General features: G+C 40.4%; 1 protein-coding gene across 3 annotated transcripts in view; it reads right to left on the reverse strand.

Moving 5' to 3' along the window:
* RBL2 (RB transcriptional corepressor like 2) overlaps positions 1-20,146 on the reverse strand; it is a 55,507-nt gene that overhangs the window by 13,501 nt on the left and 21,860 nt on the right. For all 3 annotated transcript variants that reach the window (XM_044256137.1, XM_044256140.1, XM_044256138.1), the window contains exons 9-17: positions 17,246-17,412; positions 12,172-12,278; positions 11,149-11,252; positions 9,025-9,162; positions 7,728-7,892; positions 7,092-7,203; positions 3,385-3,654; positions 2,924-3,204; positions 2,656-2,832 (exon numbers count right to left, since the gene is read on the reverse strand). In XM_044256137.1, the coding sequence (XP_044112072.1) occupies positions 2,656-2,832; positions 2,924-3,204; positions 3,385-3,654; positions 7,092-7,203; positions 7,728-7,892; positions 9,025-9,162; positions 11,149-11,252; positions 12,172-12,278; positions 17,246-17,412 (1,521 nt within the window). The remainder of the gene's footprint in view (positions 1-2,655; positions 2,833-2,923; positions 3,205-3,384; positions 3,655-7,091; positions 7,204-7,727; positions 7,893-9,024; positions 9,163-11,148; positions 11,253-12,171; positions 12,279-17,245; positions 17,413-20,146) is intronic.

The following is a 20,146-nucleotide window of genomic DNA, read 5'->3' on the forward strand; positions in this document are numbered from 1 at the left end:
AATTAAGTATAAATCTGAAGCTGATTTTAATACATTAAGATGCGTGTGTTGGGGTGGGAAAACTGGGGCGATGCTGGTCAAAGAGTACAAACTTCCAGTTATGATAAGTTCTAGGGATCGAGTATCTAGCATGGGGACTAGAGTTAACAATATTATATACCGGGAAGTTGCTAAGAGAGTTGATCCTTAAATATCCTCACTACCTAATAAAAACAACTGGATAGCCTCCTGTGAAGAATGAAGTTGGACTCCTACCTCCATGAATAAAAATTCCTCAAAATGGATCACAGACCTAAATGTTAAGACCTAAAACTATAAAACTTTTAGAAGAAAACAAATATTCATGACCTTGGAATTGGCAATGTATTCTTAAGATACGAGAGCAAAAGTACAAACAACAAAAGAATAAACGGACTTAATCAAAATTAAAAATTACTATGCCTCAAATAACACAATAACATCCAGAAGTGCAAAAACAGAGAAAATATTTGCAAATACCTGGCAAGAGAGCTGCATCCAGAACATATAAAGAACTATGGCTCAATCACAAAAAAGCACGAACCATCCAAATCGAAAACGGGCAAAGAATTTAAACCAGTATTTCACCAAAGAAGATATACAAATGACTGGTATGCAAATGACTGGGATGGCTAGAAGCAAAAACAGCCAATAAGCACAATAAAAAAGACACTCAACATCATTAGTCATTCGGGAAATATATGTCAAAACCACCAGAATGTATCAATACTCACTGGGCTGACTATAATAAAAAAGGGAAAAGAAGCTGGCAAGGATGTAGAGGATTTAGAATTCTCATGCACTGCTGGTGGGAATGTAAAATGGGTGTAGCTGCTCTGAAAAATATGGCAAATTTCTCCAGCAATTAAGCACAGAATTACCGTATGACCCAGCAATTCCACTTTTGAGTATATAAACAAAAGAATGAAACTAAAAACTTGAAGAGATATTCATACACTCATGTTCACAGTACATTATTCACAATAGCTAAAAAGTGCCAGCCACCCAAGTGGACATCAGTGGATGAATGGATAAGCAAAATGTGGTATTTAATCAGCCTTGCAAAGGAACAAAATTACAACTCATGCTACAACACGGATAAATCTTGAGGACATTATACTAACTGAAATAAACCAATCATAAAAAGACAAAAACTATATGACTCCTAGAGGCACCTGGTATAGTCAAATTCAGAGAGACAGAAAGCAGAATGGTGGGTGCCAGGAGCCAGTGGGAGGAGGAACAATAACCTACTTAATAAGTAGTTTTACTCTGCAGGGCTGGAAATGTTTTGGAACAACATAAAGATGAGGTGTATAGCGGAGGGGGGGTGGGAGGTTGGGGTACCAGGTGGTGGGTATTATAGAGGGCACAGCTGGCATGGAGCACTGGGTGTGGTGAAAAAATAATGAATACTGTTTTTCTGAAAATAAATAAATTGGAGGGGAAAAAAAGATTAGGTGTATAATATTGGGAATGTACCAAACACCACTAAATTGTTCATTTAAAAATGGCTCATTTATGTTATGTGAATTTCACCTCAGTAAGTTATTTTAGAAAATAATGTCTAATAATAAAAAGTGCTGAAGAGAGGGGCTCCTGGGTGGCTCAGTTAATTAAGTATCTGCCTTTGGTTCAGGCCATGATCCCAGGGTCCTGGGATCAAGCCCCCACCAGGTTCCCTGTTTAGGGGGGCAGCCTGCTTCTCCCTCTCCCTGCCACTGCCCCTGCTTGTGCTGTCTGCTGAATGAATAAATAAAAAGTGCTGATGAAAAGGTAGAAAAATGAAAACCTTCATATACTAATGGTTGAAATACAAAATGGTGTAGGGACTTTCAAAAGCAGTCTGGCTGTTCCTCAAATGGTTAAACACAGTGTATGACCTAGCTAGCAATCCACTCTTAGGTACGTATCAAAGAGAAATGAAAACATGTCCACACAAAAACTTGTACACAAATGCTCACAAAAGCATTATTCATGATAGCCGAAAAGTTAAAATACCCAGATGACCATCAACTGATGGATAAACAAAATATCATATACAATGGAGTATTATGTTCTAAAATTTACTGTGGTGATGGCTGCACGTTATCTGTAAATGTACTAAAATCTAAGGAGGTATACATTTTAAATGAGTGAGTTACGGGGTGGTTGGGTGGCTCAGTTGGTTAAGTGTCCCAACTCTTGATCTCAGCTCAGGTTTTGGATCTCAAGAGTCGTGAGTTCAAGCCCCATGCTGGGCTCCATGCTGGGTGTGGGGCCTACTTAAAAATGAGGGGAGTTAGAGAGAAGGGAGTTGAGGGAAATTGGAAGGGGAGGTGAACCATGAGAGACTATGGACTCTGAGGGTTTTGAAGGGGTGGGGGGTGGGAGGTTGGGGGAACCAGGTGGTGGGTATTGAAGAGGGCACAGGTGCTCGCTTCGGCAGCACATATACTAAAACTGGAACGAAGAGGGCACAGATTGCATGGAGCACTGGGTGTGGTGAAAAAACAATGAGTACTGTTACGCTGAAAATAAATTTAAAAAATTTAAAAAAAAATGAATGAATGAAGTGACTGTATCTCAGTAAAACTGTTAAAAGTGTTCTGAGCTAGTATCTTTACTTTTTCCTTTTATATTCCAAATGGTGCTTACCTTTGCCATCACATAAATGGCACACATCAACAACTGGTCCAGATGTCGGTCCATCATAAGTTCAGGACACTGAATAATGGAGAATTCAAAACAGGTCCAGATTTTTTTCCTCAGTTCATCAGAAATATCCAGTTTAGCACAAAGATCCCGAAGGCGGACACCTGCCAAGTGGTAAACCTGGTAGAGAAACAAAAACATTTCCAATTTTGTTTACCTAACACTTGTATTTCCCAAGCTTCTGCTCTGGCAAGGGTACATGAAAAATTACCTTTCTAAAGAAAAGCGATAAAGAGCTGGTCTTCCTCGGTCTAATACTGCTGCCAGTTGAAGGTGGGCCTTGTTTCTGCTGGTGTCCACCTGGGGAAATCTGTTGAATGGCCACCTGACCAGGGACTTGCAACGTTGTTCCTGTCACCTGTTGAGAGCTCAAACTTCCAGCCAGGGCCTGAGCACTCAGGGGCTGGATGGAGCCAGTCACAGCTTGTGCCTGCCCTCCCACATTGACCTGGACCGGGAAGAACGTTATCCCTCCATTTTCATTCGCAATACCTACAGTTAGGGAGAAAATGAGGATGATGAAAGGCTCCCCAGGCATGGGTTTCCAATTTCTCCCCTCCCAGCCTCCTTCCCCCCGCTCCACTCTTCTTACGTTGTCATTCCAGCCAAATCTCAGGGGACTTCCATAAAGGCCACCAAGAAAGAACTCAATATCCAACCTGCCTTCCTTACCTTGTACAGGAATGGTCACTGTTTGTCCATTGTTGGCTGTGACAGTGGCTGTTGCCATGGTGACCAAAGTCTGTCCAGGAACTGGTGTGACAGAAACCGCATCCCCAGATACATTCTGCACAGGGACAGCATTGACTAGGGGTTGGGGGGGAATGCGCCCAGGTGTCCCTCCATCAGAGGGGCTATCGTTCTCAACAAATAGACGCCTTCTGGTAGAGCTGGCTGCTGGGGAGCTGTATCTGTCATATAATGTGGCTGGAGATGTTATGCCTACAGTTAAAAACAAAAACAAAAACAAAAGCAAATTCTATAACCATCATGGCACGGTCTGTTGTTAAACATTCACATCAAGGACTGAATTTTCAAGCAGCATCTCAAACCAACGGTTTAACTCAAGAAAACTCAGATCTAACTTCTGAACCCAAGCTCTTATGTTCAAAACTAGTGTCTGAAATACTTCATAAGCAAAAATTACAGGGGTCATATCACAGCTACAGTCAACTAATGAAAACTCAACCAGACATCATTAAGAGCAAAATTTAAACACAGGAAAATTTCTCTCTTTGTTGCACAATGCTCCCTACATTATTCCAGCTTCTGCTAAATCAAACCAAACTCCACACTCTGTTGCTACAGAACCTTGATGACTTAGGGGCAATTTAAAGAATTATTCTATTTTCCTATGATATTTCTGACGATATTCACTCACGTATGATGTGATTTCACTGTAAAGCCACTACTCAAGGGGACTTGATATTACTATGACATCATACGGGAGCATTTTACCCCAGTTTTATTAGTTTTCATCTTTATCTTTTTTCCACACACAGAAAATGACTAAAGCTCAGTAATGTTCTTCAGCAAGATTGGATATTATGTGTTTTGGACTCAATTACGCTTAGTTTATTATATTTTTTTAAACAACTTTATTGAGATATAATTCACATACATTTTAATCATTTAAATTGTACTATTCAATGGTTTGGGGTGTATTACGTTATTAGTTTCTTTAATATAAATATATATAACATGTAATTTGCCATTTTAACCATTTTTGTGTGTACTATTCAGTGGCATTAATTCCACTCACAATTTTGTGCAATCATCACCACTATTTCCAAAACTTCATCATCCTAAATAGAAGCAAATTCTATAACCATCATGGCACGGTCTGTTGTTAAAAATTCACATCAAGGGGGCGCCTGGGTGGCTCAGTGGGTTAAGCCTCTGCCTTCAGCTCAGGTCATGGTCTCAGGGTCCTGGGATCCAGCCCCGCGTCGGGCTCTCTGCTCGGCGGGGAGCCTGCTTCCCCCTCTCTCTGTGCCTGCCTCTCTGCCTACCCGTGATCTCTCTCTCTCTGTCAAATAAATCTTAAAAAAAAAAAAAAAAAAATTCACATCAAGGACTGAATTTTCAAGCAGCATGTCCAACAGCCCATCGGTAGGTTATTTAAGTTTTAAAATGTATGTAGGAAGGTCATAAGGGGATTGATAGGAATAGTTCTGAGATCCTATAGCTTAACATTTCAATTTCTCAATGGTACAAAAGCCAATAAACTCACTAGCTTTGTATTTGGAACAAAGCTGCAGTCAGAAAGAATGCATTATGACTGATGATTATCTTGTAAGGCATTAAGAGACCTTGAAATTGGAAAAGTGATGAGTACAAAGAAAATAAAGCTTAAAGTCAGGTACCAAATCCATAGACTAGGGAAGGAAAAAAACTACAGAAACAGGACTGAGGACGACCAACTGTCAGATCTATGGGTCTGAAGCAGGTAAAAGCAGAAAAATAGTTAAGCCAATATACCTCTTCCCAAAAATGAGGACATTTTCATAAAGCTCATCCATACTTACTGAGTATGCACGGACATAAAGTGATTCCTGATTTTACAACTGACCTTTCGTCTATAGCCAGTGCTTATCGATTATATCAAAAAGGTTGATCTAGAAACAATATCCTTCTAATGGCATCCAAGGATTTAGAACTCTCTGAATTTACAGAATCACTTTTTTAAAAAGCAGTTTTGTCTCAGCTGTATAAACTTAAACCTTGCACCTGGAGGACATTACAGAGAGTTAGCTGCCTGAAGCGGCTCCTGGCGGGCTCAGCCCATACAGCATGCGACTCTTGATCTTGGGGTTCTGAGTTCAAGCCCTATATTGGGAAGTTCCTTTTTTTTTTTTTTTAAAGATTTTATTTATTTATCAGAGAGAAAGAGGGGGAGAGAGCAAGCACAGGCAGACAGAATGGCAGGCAGAGGCAGAGGGAGAAGCAGGTTCCCTGCTGAGCAAGGAGCCCAATGTGGGACTCGATCCCAGGACCCTGGGATCATGACCTAAGCCGACGGCAGCTGCTTAACCAACTGAGCCACCCAGGCGTCCCAGAAGTTACTTTTTTTAAAAAGCCGCCTAAATATAATCAGATGAATAGCGAAACTTCTCTTTTCTCTATTTCTTGGGCCAGCACTACTGTCATACTAACCAGTACAGCACAGCTTGACTGCCAAGAGTCAAAGCTGAACTTGCTCTGGCCATTCACCACTTTTAACTCACTTGTCTATACCTAACTGCATCATACAGCTCTACAGCCCGGTCATGGGTATTAAGGAGGGCACAGATTGCGTGGAGGAATGGGTGTTACGTGCAAATAATGAATCATGGAACACTACATCAAAAACTAATGGAAGGACTGTATAGGGACTAACGTAACCAAAAAAAACGCTGTTCTGATTTTTTTTTTAAAGATTTTATTTATTTGACAGACAAATCCCAAGTAGGCAAAGAGAAGGCAGAAAGAGAGGAGGAAGCAGGCTCCCTGCTGAACAAAGAGCCTGATGTGGGGCTCAATCCCAGGACTCCAGGATCATGACCTGAGCCAAAGGCAGAGGCTTAACCCACTGAGCCACCCAGACACCCCCTGAGTTTTTGGTTTTTTTTTAAGATTTATTTATTTGAGAGAGCAGGGGGAGGGGCAGAGGGGGAGAAACTCAAGCAGACTCTGTGCCAAGCATGAAGCCAAACTTGGAGCTCAATCCCACAATGCCAACATCATGACCTGAGGTGAAATCAAGAGTTGGACGTTCAACTAACTGAGCCACCCAGGTGTCCCTCTTCTGATTTTAGAAGAAATACATATTCATCTTAAAAATTTTACAGAAAGCAGGGGCCCCTGGGTGGCTGAGTCATTAAGCCTCTGCCTTCTGCTCAGGTCATGATCTCAGGGTCCTGGATCAAGCCCCACGTGGGGCTCCCTGCTCAGTGGCAAGCCCGCTTCTCCCTCTCCCACTCCCCCGCCTGTGTTCCCTCTCTTGCTGTGTCTCTCTCTGCCAAATAAATAAATAAAATCTTAAAAAAAAAAAATTTACCAAAAGCACCAGGAATTCTATCATCCAATAATAATTGTTCTTAACAGTTCGGTTTTCCCATTTCAGCTCTTCTATATGCTTATATATAAACACACACTTCAAATGTAAGAATCACATTAATACACAGCATTCTCTTTTTATAGTCACCTGTTACTAAATGCCTCTTCCTGTGTTCTTAAATATTCTTCAAAAGCATTACTTTTAAGTGATCCGTGTAGTACTATAATGCACAAAATATTTCTTCTATATAAACTCCATTAACTTCACTTGTAGTTTTAGATAGAATTTCAATTCCCAGATATTAGGCTCCCAAATATTCCCTCTGCTACTTTAAACTTACTTCTTCCAAGTCCTCCAGTATCAGCACGAACTTCACTCACCCTTCTGGGAGTCAAAGGAGAGCCAGCAATACAAATATCATCAGCTCTTTCCAGATTCTGAGGTGGCATAACCTATAAAGAATGATATAGACAGAGTGTCATTATTTGAAAAGGCAGTTTCATTAGAAATACAGTCACAATCTAAGGCAAAACAAAACATGCTCACCAGTTACTCGACCTAAATAAAATCAGCTGTCTTCTCCAGTTTCATACTGAAGTTGAAAAAAAAAGTCTGGCAGGCTTAAAAAATTCAAAGCTAATAGCTGAATACTAAATATGAATCAGTCTTCATTACTGATTTAGAGAATCCGAATACCAACCATTCTAAGGTACAGAAACTGTACTAAAAATTAAGAGAGAACACCGACTTCTTACTCTGGCACTGAACTTTACAGCAATCAAGCATTATTTCTGACTCCTAGACTTAGAGGATTTTTCTCAGATACAGGGGTGACTGTACCATATTAAACCCAACTGCCACCCTCCCACTTCCCATAACGAAGACACCAAGTTTAACTGCTCTCAGTGAACAATATAAACTGACTAGTTACTGATGTACTTTTGTTATAGAGAGATGCTAAGGTATTTTCACAAACCTCTTCACAAGTAGGAACTCTGTTTTCATTGTCTCTAATTCTGTCCCAGAGTGGAGACTCTGGTTTCCATGCCAAATGATCCAAGATCTGTTCTTCAATCTGATTAAGGTGTTTTACCACCTCTCTACAAAGACCATCTTCTGCTCTAATGAATACTTCTATCACCTGAAATTAAAAAATGCCCTGCTTCAGTAATTATTTTTGTCACCAAAAACTTAGTGTGAAGCAAAACGGCTACATTTTGGTTTTTTACATATTTATAGATAAAACATGTAATTAATCAGAAATTACAAATCTAAATAACAATACTATTTTGAAACAGTTGGTCTTCCCTTCACTGTCTTTATAAATAATTATTTAAAATTCATGTAGGAATTATAGAAAATCTTCTAATGGCATATTTTAAACATTTTTCAAAGAATAAAGATGCCCTTTCTATTAAGCTGAAAAATATTACTCTTAAAATTTCACATTTAAAAACTCTAGGGGCACCTGGCTCCTCAGTTGGTAAAGTATCTGAATCTTACTCTTGGGACTGTTAAGTTCAAGCCCCATGCTGGGTGTAGAGATTACTTAAAAAAAATAATAAAATACATCAATAAGTAAATAAATAAATAAAACAAAAATTCTAAACATTCAATTCATGCCACTAAAAAACACTGATTTTTACTACTATATTATAATTAAGATAAACCCATACACTAAATCCATTATCAAGACAGAAATAATTACCAAATCAATGCCATCACTCTGCACTTCTATATAACATGGGAAAGAGAACTTTTCTCTTCTCAAAGACTTTCAATGTTATTTCCATAAAGTAAAAAAAGGTTGGGACACCTGAGTGGTTCAGTCAGGTCTCTTGATTTTAAGCTCAGGTCTTGATTCAGGGTCATGATTTCAAGCCTGGAGTTGGGCTCTGCACTGGAAGTGGAGCCTACTTAATTAATTAAAATAAAAAATTTTAAAAGGTTGCTATATAGGATTAGCTACTGGTTTGCTACTTTTTTTGAAAGGTTTCCTAGACAATAAAATCAAAGTATCCTAAAGGTCTATAGCAGATAAAAGGAAGAATCAAATAAAGCTTTTACAGTAAATTGGCCTTTATAATGTTTGAGAAGAATTTAAATAGTTCTTAGGACTCTTCTATTTCTTCTCCCCAGACAGAATAAAAACTATTTAATATATAATTAAAAAGAGAAGAGATGTACTTAGGTAGCAAAATGAATTAGCCAGCTAACAATAGGAAGATGGTCGCATCTACAATTTCCTCTTCAGTAACAGATTTTTAAAATACCTTATAAAAATGATAAAGTGGCACATCAAATATTTCAGTAATAAATGGAAAATTCCCAGGAGGCTTGTAAGAAAAAGTAACGACCTCAAGGCAGCAGGCCAAAAGTGATCTATGGAATGCATCTTGCTCCAGAATGCCCTATAAAACAAAGTTATTAACATTTAGAAACATTGGCCTACTCTAACAAAGACATTTCCTACCCAGTAAAGTTAAATAAAAATATGAAAGGAAGTCTTATTTTCTGAGGTAGTGAGAAGTATGAGCTTACTTTCTTTTTTTTTTTTAATTTTTTATTTTTTATAAACATATATTTTTATCCCCAGGGGTACAGGGCTGTGAATCGCCAGGTTTACACACTTCACAACACTCACCATAGCACATACCCTCCCCAATGTCCATAACCCCACCCCCCGTGTGCTTACTTTCTTATAGAACTTTTCTTAGCTTGATAAATAAGCCCATGTTTTAGCAAAACAAATATTAAAAAAAGTGTAAGAACTTTCAAAAACCTTACATATTATGAAATACAGCTGATAAAATATTATATCCCTAACAAAAATATACAAACACCCTGCTGCTTAGGGAAATAATAATGTGGAAAGAGGTTACAAAATGGTATTTATAGTTGGAGGCCACTGTCAGAGAAAGACAGCTGGAAAGCAGGTGACTAGCTGCATGGTCACGGGCCACAAGTGAACATACTTCTCTCAGGAGACATAATTACATTCCCCCCCTTTTTTCTTGGTTATTAATTTTCCAAATCTGTACATACACATTTACTATTTTTGAATTTAAAAGTTACTCAGACACCAAAAACACAGGAAACAGGAGAAAAAAAATAAATTGGGCTTCATCAAAATTAAAACCTTTTGTCTATCAAAGGACACTATCAATGAAATAAAGACACAACCCACAGAATGGGAGAAAATGTTTGTAAATCATATATATAAGGGATTAATATCCAGAATACATAAACAACTCCTACAACTTGACCAAAAAAAGGCGAACAATTATATATTGTTGATTATGAATAATATTCTGAATACTGTTCAGCCTTGAAAAGGAAATTCTGACATGCTAAAACATGGATGAACCTTGAACACGTCGTGCCAAGTGAAATACACGAGACACAAAAGAATCTTGTTTTATACCTAGAAGAGGTTAATCTGTAGAGACAGAAAGCAGAGATGACCAGAACTCAAGGGAGGTGAGATGGGGAGTCATTGCTTAATGGACACAGACTTCCAGTTGGGGATGATGAAAACGTTCTGAAGATGGCTGGTGGTAAGGGTTGCGCATCATATGAATGTACTTAATGCCACTGAACCGTACACTCAATGATGCTTAAAATGGCAAATTTTATGTTATGTATATTTTACTACGATAAAAATTTGTTTTATAAGTTTTTGAGATGGGTATAAAGGTATCTTCTTCTTATCAGCCCCTAAACTGCAGCTGTTTTATACACCCTTCTGTATGTGTCTCAAAATTTAAAAATTTGTCTTAATAGCTTTTTAAATTCCTACAGCCATAATTTCACGTACAAAAATAAAAGTAAATAGAAGAAATTAGAGTAATTATTGGTCAGCTTTATAATTTTCTCTAAAATGTTATTTTAAAAAATAGTTTTTAAAAATCATTTTTATTGCTGTCATTAAAAGTAAATACTACTTATTTCAAAACCAATTTATATTTCTTAACTAGTAAATCTGGAAAAAATAATTTCTTAGTCAAAGGGCAATGGCTGAATATTTATGTTAAAGTCCTATCTAGTCAATGCTCAACTTACTCTTGCTGTGCAAGGTTTGTTTGGGGAGCGTGCCGGTTAACAAGTTCATGCACCCTAAAAACTCTATTTACCTTAAGTCTGAATGATTCGGTCTTTGACTATGGAATCTTAACTGCCCACAGAAGCCATGAGTTCTAGTACACAGCCTGCCACACTGAGAACAGTAAGTGGGGGACCAGAGGCAAAGACACTCAAGACATGAGTTTCCTAAGCTGCCAATCTTACTCCCTCAAAGCTATGGTTTTATCTGTTTAGTTTAGTCTAGGTTTTGTATGAGTAGGGCTGAAAGGAAACTACATTTTTATTATGCACCAATGCATTGGTGATTTACTCACAGATAAATCCATGTCTCCCAGTCTTTTCTGTTCCTGTTCAATAACAGATTCTAGTACTTTATAGTAAAGCATCTCCGCAAAACGAAAATGTTTGCTGGCAATTTCTGCATAAATAAAAGATAAAAGTCACATGCAAAGAACACATTGTAGAAAGCGAGAGTCTACTCCATTTGCTGCCAACAAAATAAAATTTAAAAACCAACCAATAACTTCATACATATGCACTTTGTACATCTGCTGTTCCAATCATTTCTATGACTTCTTAATTTTCTTCATGGCAACCACAGTAACACTAACATTTTTCTAAAATTGTGAAATGAATTAAAAAAAAAAGATTTTATTTATTTATTTGACAGTGAGAGAGAGAGGGAGAGAGCACAAGCAAGGGGAGCAGCAGAGAGAGAGAGAGAGAGAGGAGAAGCAGCAGATGCTGAGCAGGGAGCCTGATGCAGGACTCAGTCCCAGGACCCTGGGACCATGACCTGGGCCAAAGGCAGACACTTAACCAACTGAGCCACCCAGGTGTCCCTATGAAATGAAGTTTCCACTTAAAAAACTGTAATAGCATTCCATTAAGAGTTACTTTTTTTTTTTTTTGGTAAGTTTGAACTAAGCAGCTCTATGCTAAAAGGTGTATGTAACTGGTTTACTATTCCACTCATACCTGCTTCTACTTCATGACATCAGACAACTTCTAGCGCAGGTCTGGGCATGGAACAGCTGTATCTTCTGAACTTACTCTTCACATTTTGAAGAATCACTACACTTCTCAATCTAATAATATCCAGTCTACAAATGGAACTAAAGATTTTGCCAACAAAGTACCAGATATCAGTCTACATTTTATTATATGGAGAAGGGCCCAGAAACCATTTGGTTAACAGAAAAGTTGGACATCCATATTGTAGCCATCAATCTAAAGTCCTAAATCTATTCTTTGTATTTCTGATTCACTTATGAAGGACAGACTCCATGTAGTTAAACTTCAAAGATGAGAACAAGATGGACAGTATGAAGCCTTACCTTTAGAACTACTGAAATCCTCATCTGGCTGGCAATGCTGAGAATATATTTCATACATTTCTTTCAATCTGTTGGCAATGGCCTGTGTTGGATCTCTGGAACATGTCCTAAAAAAAAAAAAAAAAAAAAAGAGTAAGAAATTATTCAACTTAAAGGTCTAGCCCAGTCACAAAGTAATAAACTATTTACAACTCTGTAATTTAACTAACCTGTAAATATAAAATACTTTGAACAAAAACTAGGGTGCCTGGGTGGCTCAGTGGGTTAAAGCCTCTGCCTTCGGCTCAGGTCATGATCTCAGGGTCCTGGGATCGATTCCCGCATTGGGCTCTCTGCTCAGCGGGGAGCCTGCTTCCCCTCTCTGTCTCAGCCTGCCTCTCTGCCTACTTGTGATCTCTGTCAAATAAATAAATAAAAATTTTAAAAAGTCTTAAAAAAAACTACACACTTCCCAAATTATTCTAGGAAATTCCATACCTCCTTATCAGAAGTATTGGTATAACCATTTTGAGTGAAAAAAATATTTCTTACACAGAACTGTATCTTCACTGCAATTAAGCTTATTAGCCTTCTTGACTGGTCCTCATCTACCCTACACATCTGCAATCACTGTTAACAAACAAAACTGCCTTCTATCCTCCCCAGGGGGCAACACAACTCCCATTAGGAACTCCTGGAAGAAAACAGAATGAGGAGGTATATAAACTATACTACAGACTCATACAAACTATTACTGCCACTGTACATATTTTCCTCCAAAACGAGGTTTATTTCCTTGATTTTTTTTTTTTTTAAGCTAGAAAGGCAATATATGTTCAATGCAAAAGCATTATCTGCATCGTGCCCTAATCCATCATGTGGGCTTGTGGAATAACATTTTCATCTTTTTTTTTTAAGGGATTAACACACCCTTTTAACTTATTTTTAAGTATTTTTAAGCTTTAAAATTCCTAGTAGCGGGACGCCTGGGTGGCTCAGTTGGTTGGACGACTGCCTTCGGCTCAGGGCGTGATCCTGGAGTCCCGGGATCGAGTCCCACATCAGGCTCCCAGCTCCATGGGGAGTCTGCTTCGCTCTCTGACCTTCTCCTCACTCATGCTCTCTCTCACTGTCTCTCTCTCTCAAATAAATAAATAAAATCTTTAAAAAAAAAAAAAAATTCCTAGTAGGAATTCCTGGTAGGAAAACATGATGTGAATGGATACCCAATGGCAAACCACTACAAAATGTCTGGGTTGTACATGGGGCTGAGGGGTAGGGACTCTCTTCCCATCACCCCAACATTCCCTCCATGAGGTCAGAGGCACCCTGTATTACTATGACATCCATCACGTGATCTAAGTTGTTTTTCCTTCAGTAAGGGTTTTATCTGAAGGGCATTATGCTTGACCTCCAAATATGACAATTTACTGACGAGATTCATAACCTTTGGGTTGCTCTGGTATTGCCACATTTACTGGGTTCTAGGCCACATCCCAGAAGGCCACCATAACTTCTGGATCCTGAGTGGCTGCAAGGACCTCTGGGTCACGAAGAATTTCACTGAGCCCAGGCATCCCTTCCATTCCAGGCTTGTCCCACCATTTCACACAATCCCATGGGAAAGACACCTAGAAAAGAGTTAGTCTGGTCATCTGGCTTCTTCCTCCTTCTGAGGTTCCTCATATTCTTCCCAAACCTTCTTAACCCTTTCTATTCTTTCTCTGATCTTTCATTCTCACTTTCTCACTCATACTTTCTCTGATGTTTGGCAATTTTCTGGCCCTCGGCTGAACTTCTTCCAGCATATGTCAGCACCTTCATCATAACCCAGTTCACCAACAAGGACAAGATCATGTGTTGCTTCTTCCCAGCGGCCCAGAAGTCTGTGTGCTTTCCCTCACCCCTTTTAAGGCTGAGCTGAATCGGGATTTATTTCAATAGCTCTGTCACAGTCTGAGATGGCAGCATTTGGGTTCTGTAATTTGATGACAACACCAGCTCTCTTGGCATACAATGGCCAAGTGAGGATTCAGCTTGATGGCATCAGTGAACAAGCCAATGGCTTTCTGTAGCTCACCATCATTTAGGGCATCGATGGCAGCCACTTCTTTATCACTTGCCTGATCTATCATTTCCCCAGTCACCCCTACACTGTCATCTCCCATTTTTTTTTTAAAGATTTTATTTATTTATTTGACAGAGATCACAAGTAAGCAGAGAGGCAGGCGTGGGGGGGGGGGGAGCAGGCTCCCTACTGACCAGAGGGCCCCATACAATGCTAGGCTTGATCCCAGGACCCTGGGATCATGACCTGAGCCAAAGGCAGAGGCTTTAACCCACTAGCATCCCAGGTGCCCCCTATCTCCCATTTCTTCAGGGGTCTCAGTTTCTGGTTCAATCACACCTTCACTGTCAATTTCTAGACCACTTTCCTCACTTGATAGTTGTTCTGTCTTTAAGCTTTCCTCCACCTTCTGTTTTTTCTTTCTTGGTATTTTCCTCTTATTTAGTTTTATGAGTACCAGGTAGTATTTACCCTCCATGCTCTCCACTCACTCCTTCAGGAAGCACATTTCCTGTGTGTGCAGAATGCTTGGATCTTGCTTACACATTTTCACAAAGGCCTGAAGCTCACTCATTTTGTGGGGGTCCATGGTCCAGAGGTCATGGGAAGAGGGGGGCACAGCAAGGATTGTGGCCCTATCCAATTCAGGGGCCGATGCTAGCTCAGCATGACTGTGCTGAAGCAGCTATGTTTTTTTTTTGTTTGTTTGTTTTTTTAAAGATTTTATTTATTTATTTGACAGAGAGAGATCACAGTAGGCAGAGAGGCAGGCAGAGAGAGGGGAAGGGAAGCAGGCCCCTGCTGAGCAGAGAGCCCGATGTGGGACTCAATCCCAGGACCCTGAGATCATGACCTGAGCCGAAGGCAGCGGCTTAACCCACTGAGCCACCCAGGCGCCCAGAAGCAACTATGTTTTTTTTATCATGATCATAGACATACATACTCATTGTAAAGGCTTAGCAAGTTTAGAAAATTACAAAGAAAACAAAAATCAGTTATAATCCTTCTAGAGTTAGCTACTGAATATCATATACAAGCAAAATTTTATTTATGAACACACACAGGTACCTTTCAGAAACCAGCACTCTTTGGTTTTACCTGGTATTTACTGGTAATAGTTAACCCCACTAATGGTGTTTAAGATTAAAGAAGCTGCTTCACCTGGTTAGGGATGCTAAAGTGATCTGTAAAAGACTAAGTCAGTTTTCTAAAATGTATTTATAAAATGCTTCTCTATTCTAAGTATACAAGGTCTGAGAAACACGACTTATAAAGAGGCCATACAACATGGCCTACTGGGTATTAATCACAATCAAGTTTATAAATAAATCAGACTTCATGGTTTAGTAAGTCCAACTGTGAAAAAGAAATTACTCAAGGGTGTATACTGGACGTCTTACACTTTACCACCAGAAACAAAATGGGCTCCTACAGGGTCTATGTCAACAAATCCTATACTTTTTAGAACTAGGAAGGGCCTTGAAAGTAGTTTTTTCAAATAAATTTGCAAAAAGTATGCACAGGTCATTAGATTCAGTCTATTATGCTTTTCACCAAAGCTCAGTGATATTCCCACTAGTCTTAGGCGGATCAAGGACTAAAGGCAGTTAACATCGTTTTCAGGGGAAGGGTATTCTATGGAGCTTACAGAAGTTACAGTGTATGACATTAGCTATAAATATTAACGGTTTATCTTTTCAAATCTGACCCAACCCCTCAGGAATTTGTTCAGGTCCAATCCTCTTCATGGAGTCCCTTTGACAACTCCCATCTTTACTGATCCCTTTTTTTTTTTTAAAGACATTATTTATTTATTTGACAGACAGAGATCACAAGTAGGCATAGAGGCAGACAGAGAGAGAGGAAGGGAAGCAGACTCCCGGCTGAACAGAGAGCCTGATGCGGGGCTTGACCGCAGGACCCCAGCATCATGACCTGAGCCTAAGGCAGAGGCTTTAACCCACTGAGCCACCCAGGTGCCCCTATTGATCCCTCTTTCCCTGAAATCTTAAGATAGAACAGTTGGTAGTAGTCTGGTGCTTTAATCTACAGTGCATAGTGCTGTTAGTTACCATCTCCCAAACTACGTAAGAGAAATCTGAACGCCATGGACTGAATTTTTGTGTTCCCCCTCCAAATTCTTGAAACCTAATGTTGAAACCTAATCCCCAATGTGACGGTATTTGGCAGGGGGCCTTTGGGAGGTGATTAGGTCATGACAGTGGAGCCCACATCACTGGGACTAGTGTCCCTGTAGAAGAGGCCCTAGAGAGCTCCCCTGCCTCCTCACAGCATGTGTGGACAGCAGACAGACAGACCAGGAAGCAGTTCTCACCAGACACTGCACCTTGGCACCTTGATACTATTGCTTTTAAGTCACCCAGTCTACGGTCTTCTGTGGTAACAGCTGGAACACATTAAGATAACTGAGGAAAGGGGCCCCTGGGTGGCTCAGTGGGTTAAAGCCTCTGCCTTCGGCTCAGGTCATGATCTCAGGGTCCTGGGATCAAGCCCCACATCGGGCTCTCTGCTCAGCAGGGAGCCTGCTTCCTCCTCTCTCTCTCTGCCTGCCTCTCTGCCTACTTGTCATCTCTGTCAAATAATTAAATAAAATATTTAAAAAAAAAAAAAGATACTGGGACGCCTGGGTGGCTCAGTTGGTTGGACGACTGCCTTCGGCTCAGGGCGTGATCCTGGAGTCCCGGGATCGAGTCCCACATCGGGCTCCCAGCTCCATGTGGAGTCTGCTTCGCTCTCTGACCTTCTCCTCGCTCATGCTCTCTCTCACTGTCTCTCTCTCTCAAATAAATAAATAAAATTAAAAAAAAAAAAAAAAGATACTGAGGAAAAATGATCACCTTCCATTCATACATCCCATATTACTATGTCCTCCACAGACTAACAGGGTCTGAGCATGCAACTGGTATATGATTAATAATGAGTGAATTAAGGCACTAAAAGTTAAAAAATTGAAATAGAAAATGGTCAACGATCAAATCTTAGAAGGAAAGAAGGGCTCAAACTAACCTTAGAATCTGTTCCAGTTTCTCACTTGGTGCATTCCTGAGGCCTGTTAGCATGGTGTGAAGACGGCTCAAGCTGTGTGTGGCCGTAGACACTGGGGTCACACAAGGGCTGTTATCCTTCACGTACCTCACACCGGTAAGTGGTGTGGAGATTCTAAGTGCTTTAGACTAAGTCGGGGGAGGAGAAGAACATTACTTTGGGTCAGAAGGACTTCCAATTACTTCACAAATAAGAATTTAAACCAATCAGACTTTGTCAATACATTTTAATGAATCAAATATCACCATTCTTGGAATCTAAACATAACAATGCCGCAAGGAGCTACCGCCCTCCGTGTGAAGCTGTCTGAAAGGACAATTTGTATTTTAGCCCACAAGGATGTTTATCTCTTAAAAGTTAAACCTTTAAGGGATGCCTGGGTGTCTCAGTAAGTTAAACATCTGCCTTGGCTTCAAATCACAATCTCAGGCTCCTGGGATCAAGCTCCACTTGGGGCTTCCTGCTCAGCGGGGAGTCTGCTTCTCCCTCTTCCCCCCTCCCACCCCCTCGCCCCCTGCTGGTGTTCGCTCTCTCACTCACTAATAAATAACCTTTAAAAGAAATAAAAGCTAAACCTTTAAGATAAGGCATAGTTCCCTAGTATCCCTACTTCAAACCCAAGCCGAAAGGCACAAATAAGCAAGAAACTATTTTTTTTTAAGATTTTATTTATTTATTTGACAGAGATCACAAGTAGGCAGAGAAGCAGGCAGAGAGGAGGGAGCAGGCTCCCTGCTGAGCAGAAAGCTGAATGTGGGGCTCGATCCCAGGACCCAGGGATCATGACCTGAGCCAAAGGCAGAGGCTTTAAGCCACTGAGCCACCCAGGCGCACCTATAACTAATTTTTTTTTTTAAAAGATTTTATTTATTTACTTGGCAGAGACAGAGAGATCACAAGCAGTCAGGCAGGCAGAGAGAGAGGAGGAAGCAGGCTCCCTGCTGAGCAGAGAGCCCGATGTGGGGCTCGATCCCAGGACCATGAGATCATGACCTGAGCCGAGGCAGAGGCTTTAACCCACTGAGCCACTGAGCCACCCAGGTGCCCCCTATAACTAATTTTTTTTTAAATATTTTATTTATTTGACAAATTGAGAGAGGCCGACTGGCAGGCAGAGGGAGAGGGAGAAGCTTGCTCTCTGCTGAGCAGGGAGCACAATGAGGCATTCGATCCCACAACCGTGGGATTATGACCTGAGCTGAAGGCAGCCGCTTGCCCAACTGAGCCATCCAGGAGCCCCAGCATTAACCTATTAAGAATATCCCTGAGAGGGGCGCCTGGGTGGCTCAGGGGGTTAAAGCCTTCAGCTCAGGTCATGATCTCAAGGTCCTGGGATCGAGCCCTGCATCTGGCTCTCTGCTCAGCTGGAAGCCTGCTTCCTCCTCTCTCTCTGCCTGCCTCTCGGCCTACTTGTGATCTGTCTGTCAATAAATAAATAAAATCTTAAAAAAAAAAAAAAAAAAGAATATCCCTGAGAAACAGAACTTAACAGCTCCCATCTACTACTTTTTCCTGACCACTCAGAAAAAGAAAAAAAAAAAATAAAAGAAAAGAAAGCTATGAATTAAACCTGGCCCAGATGAATTCCATGATTTAACAAAAGCCCATCTAAGTCATCAAATTTGCTTTGGAGAGGTGGAACAAAACAACAATCTTGAATGAGAAAACAGCCTGACCCAGAACAAGCAGCTTTCTTCAGCCTTCCTGCCCCTCCTCTATCTTTAGTTACAGGAATCTGTCTCCCCCCCCCCCAAAGGAGACAGACCTTCAGGGAAATACATTTAAGTCAACATTCCTGAATATAAACATGAAAAATATATGACTTAATGTCTGAGAATTGAAGCAGGAGTACACATGCCAGTGAAACATCTTTTCTATTTTTTCTAATAAATTCTGAAAGGTTAAGTCAGCTTAAGAGTGATTTTTCAATATTCAAGATAAACTATGTTTCCTATGTAGTTAAGTATATTTATTCTAGAAATACTTGTAAAAACACCTAGCAAAACTTTCACCCGGCAAAACAAACTACTCAAGTTTAATGCAGTATAGATAAGCACAGAAAATCGCCATAGACATCTATATGCTTCCTCTGTGATTTAAACAGGATAGAGACAAGACTTCCACTTGGTTTCAAAGAAATTAATTGTTTTTTTTTTTTTAAGATTTTTATTTATTTATTTATTTGACAGAGAGAGAGATCACAAGTGGGCAGAGAGGCAGGCAGAGAGAGGAGGAAGCAGGCTCCCCGCTGAGCAGAGAGCCCGATGTGGGGCTTGATCCCAGGACCCTGGGATCAGGACCTGAGCCGAAAGCAGAGGCTTTAACCCACTGAGCCACCCAGGCGCCCCGATTCTGTAATTTTTTTTTAGATCAATAAAATGATCTGTGTAGGTTAACTACATTCAGAAGGCTACTTTCTGCTCTCCCCAGTTTTCCCTGGAGCCAGCTTCCTCCCTGTAAACAAACCAGTGCTGTGCTGGAAGGGGAGAACACCTTGCACCTGTACGGGAAAGCAACAGCAGCCAGCAGCATTTCACATCGCCCACAGGGAGCTGTGCCTCTGCAAAGGGAACCAGGCAGGACTCCCACAATCAGCCTTCAGCCCATGGTCCTCAAGGTCGGCGTGCAGCTTCTCGGCAGCACTGTTCAGTTCTTGGCTTCAGGCAGCCTGTGCATTCTGACCAACAGGAGTCTTTCTTTGACTCAGGTATAAATACCGGTATTTTTAAATAGTAGGACAGTCCCTCTCCAAGTCAAGACTTCTAAATTTTGGAGTGCCTCAGAACTCTAGCCTTAGACCTTTTATTCTCCATCAGCTTATACCGCCAGGTGCCTTCTCTTCATTCCATGGCTTTAAAAGCC

Source organism: Neovison vison, chromosome 7 (assembly GCF_020171115.1).
Source record: "Neovison vison isolate M4711 chromosome 7, ASM_NN_V1, whole genome shotgun sequence".
Taxonomy (NCBI): Eukaryota; Metazoa; Chordata; class Mammalia; order Carnivora; family Mustelidae; genus Neogale; species Neogale vison.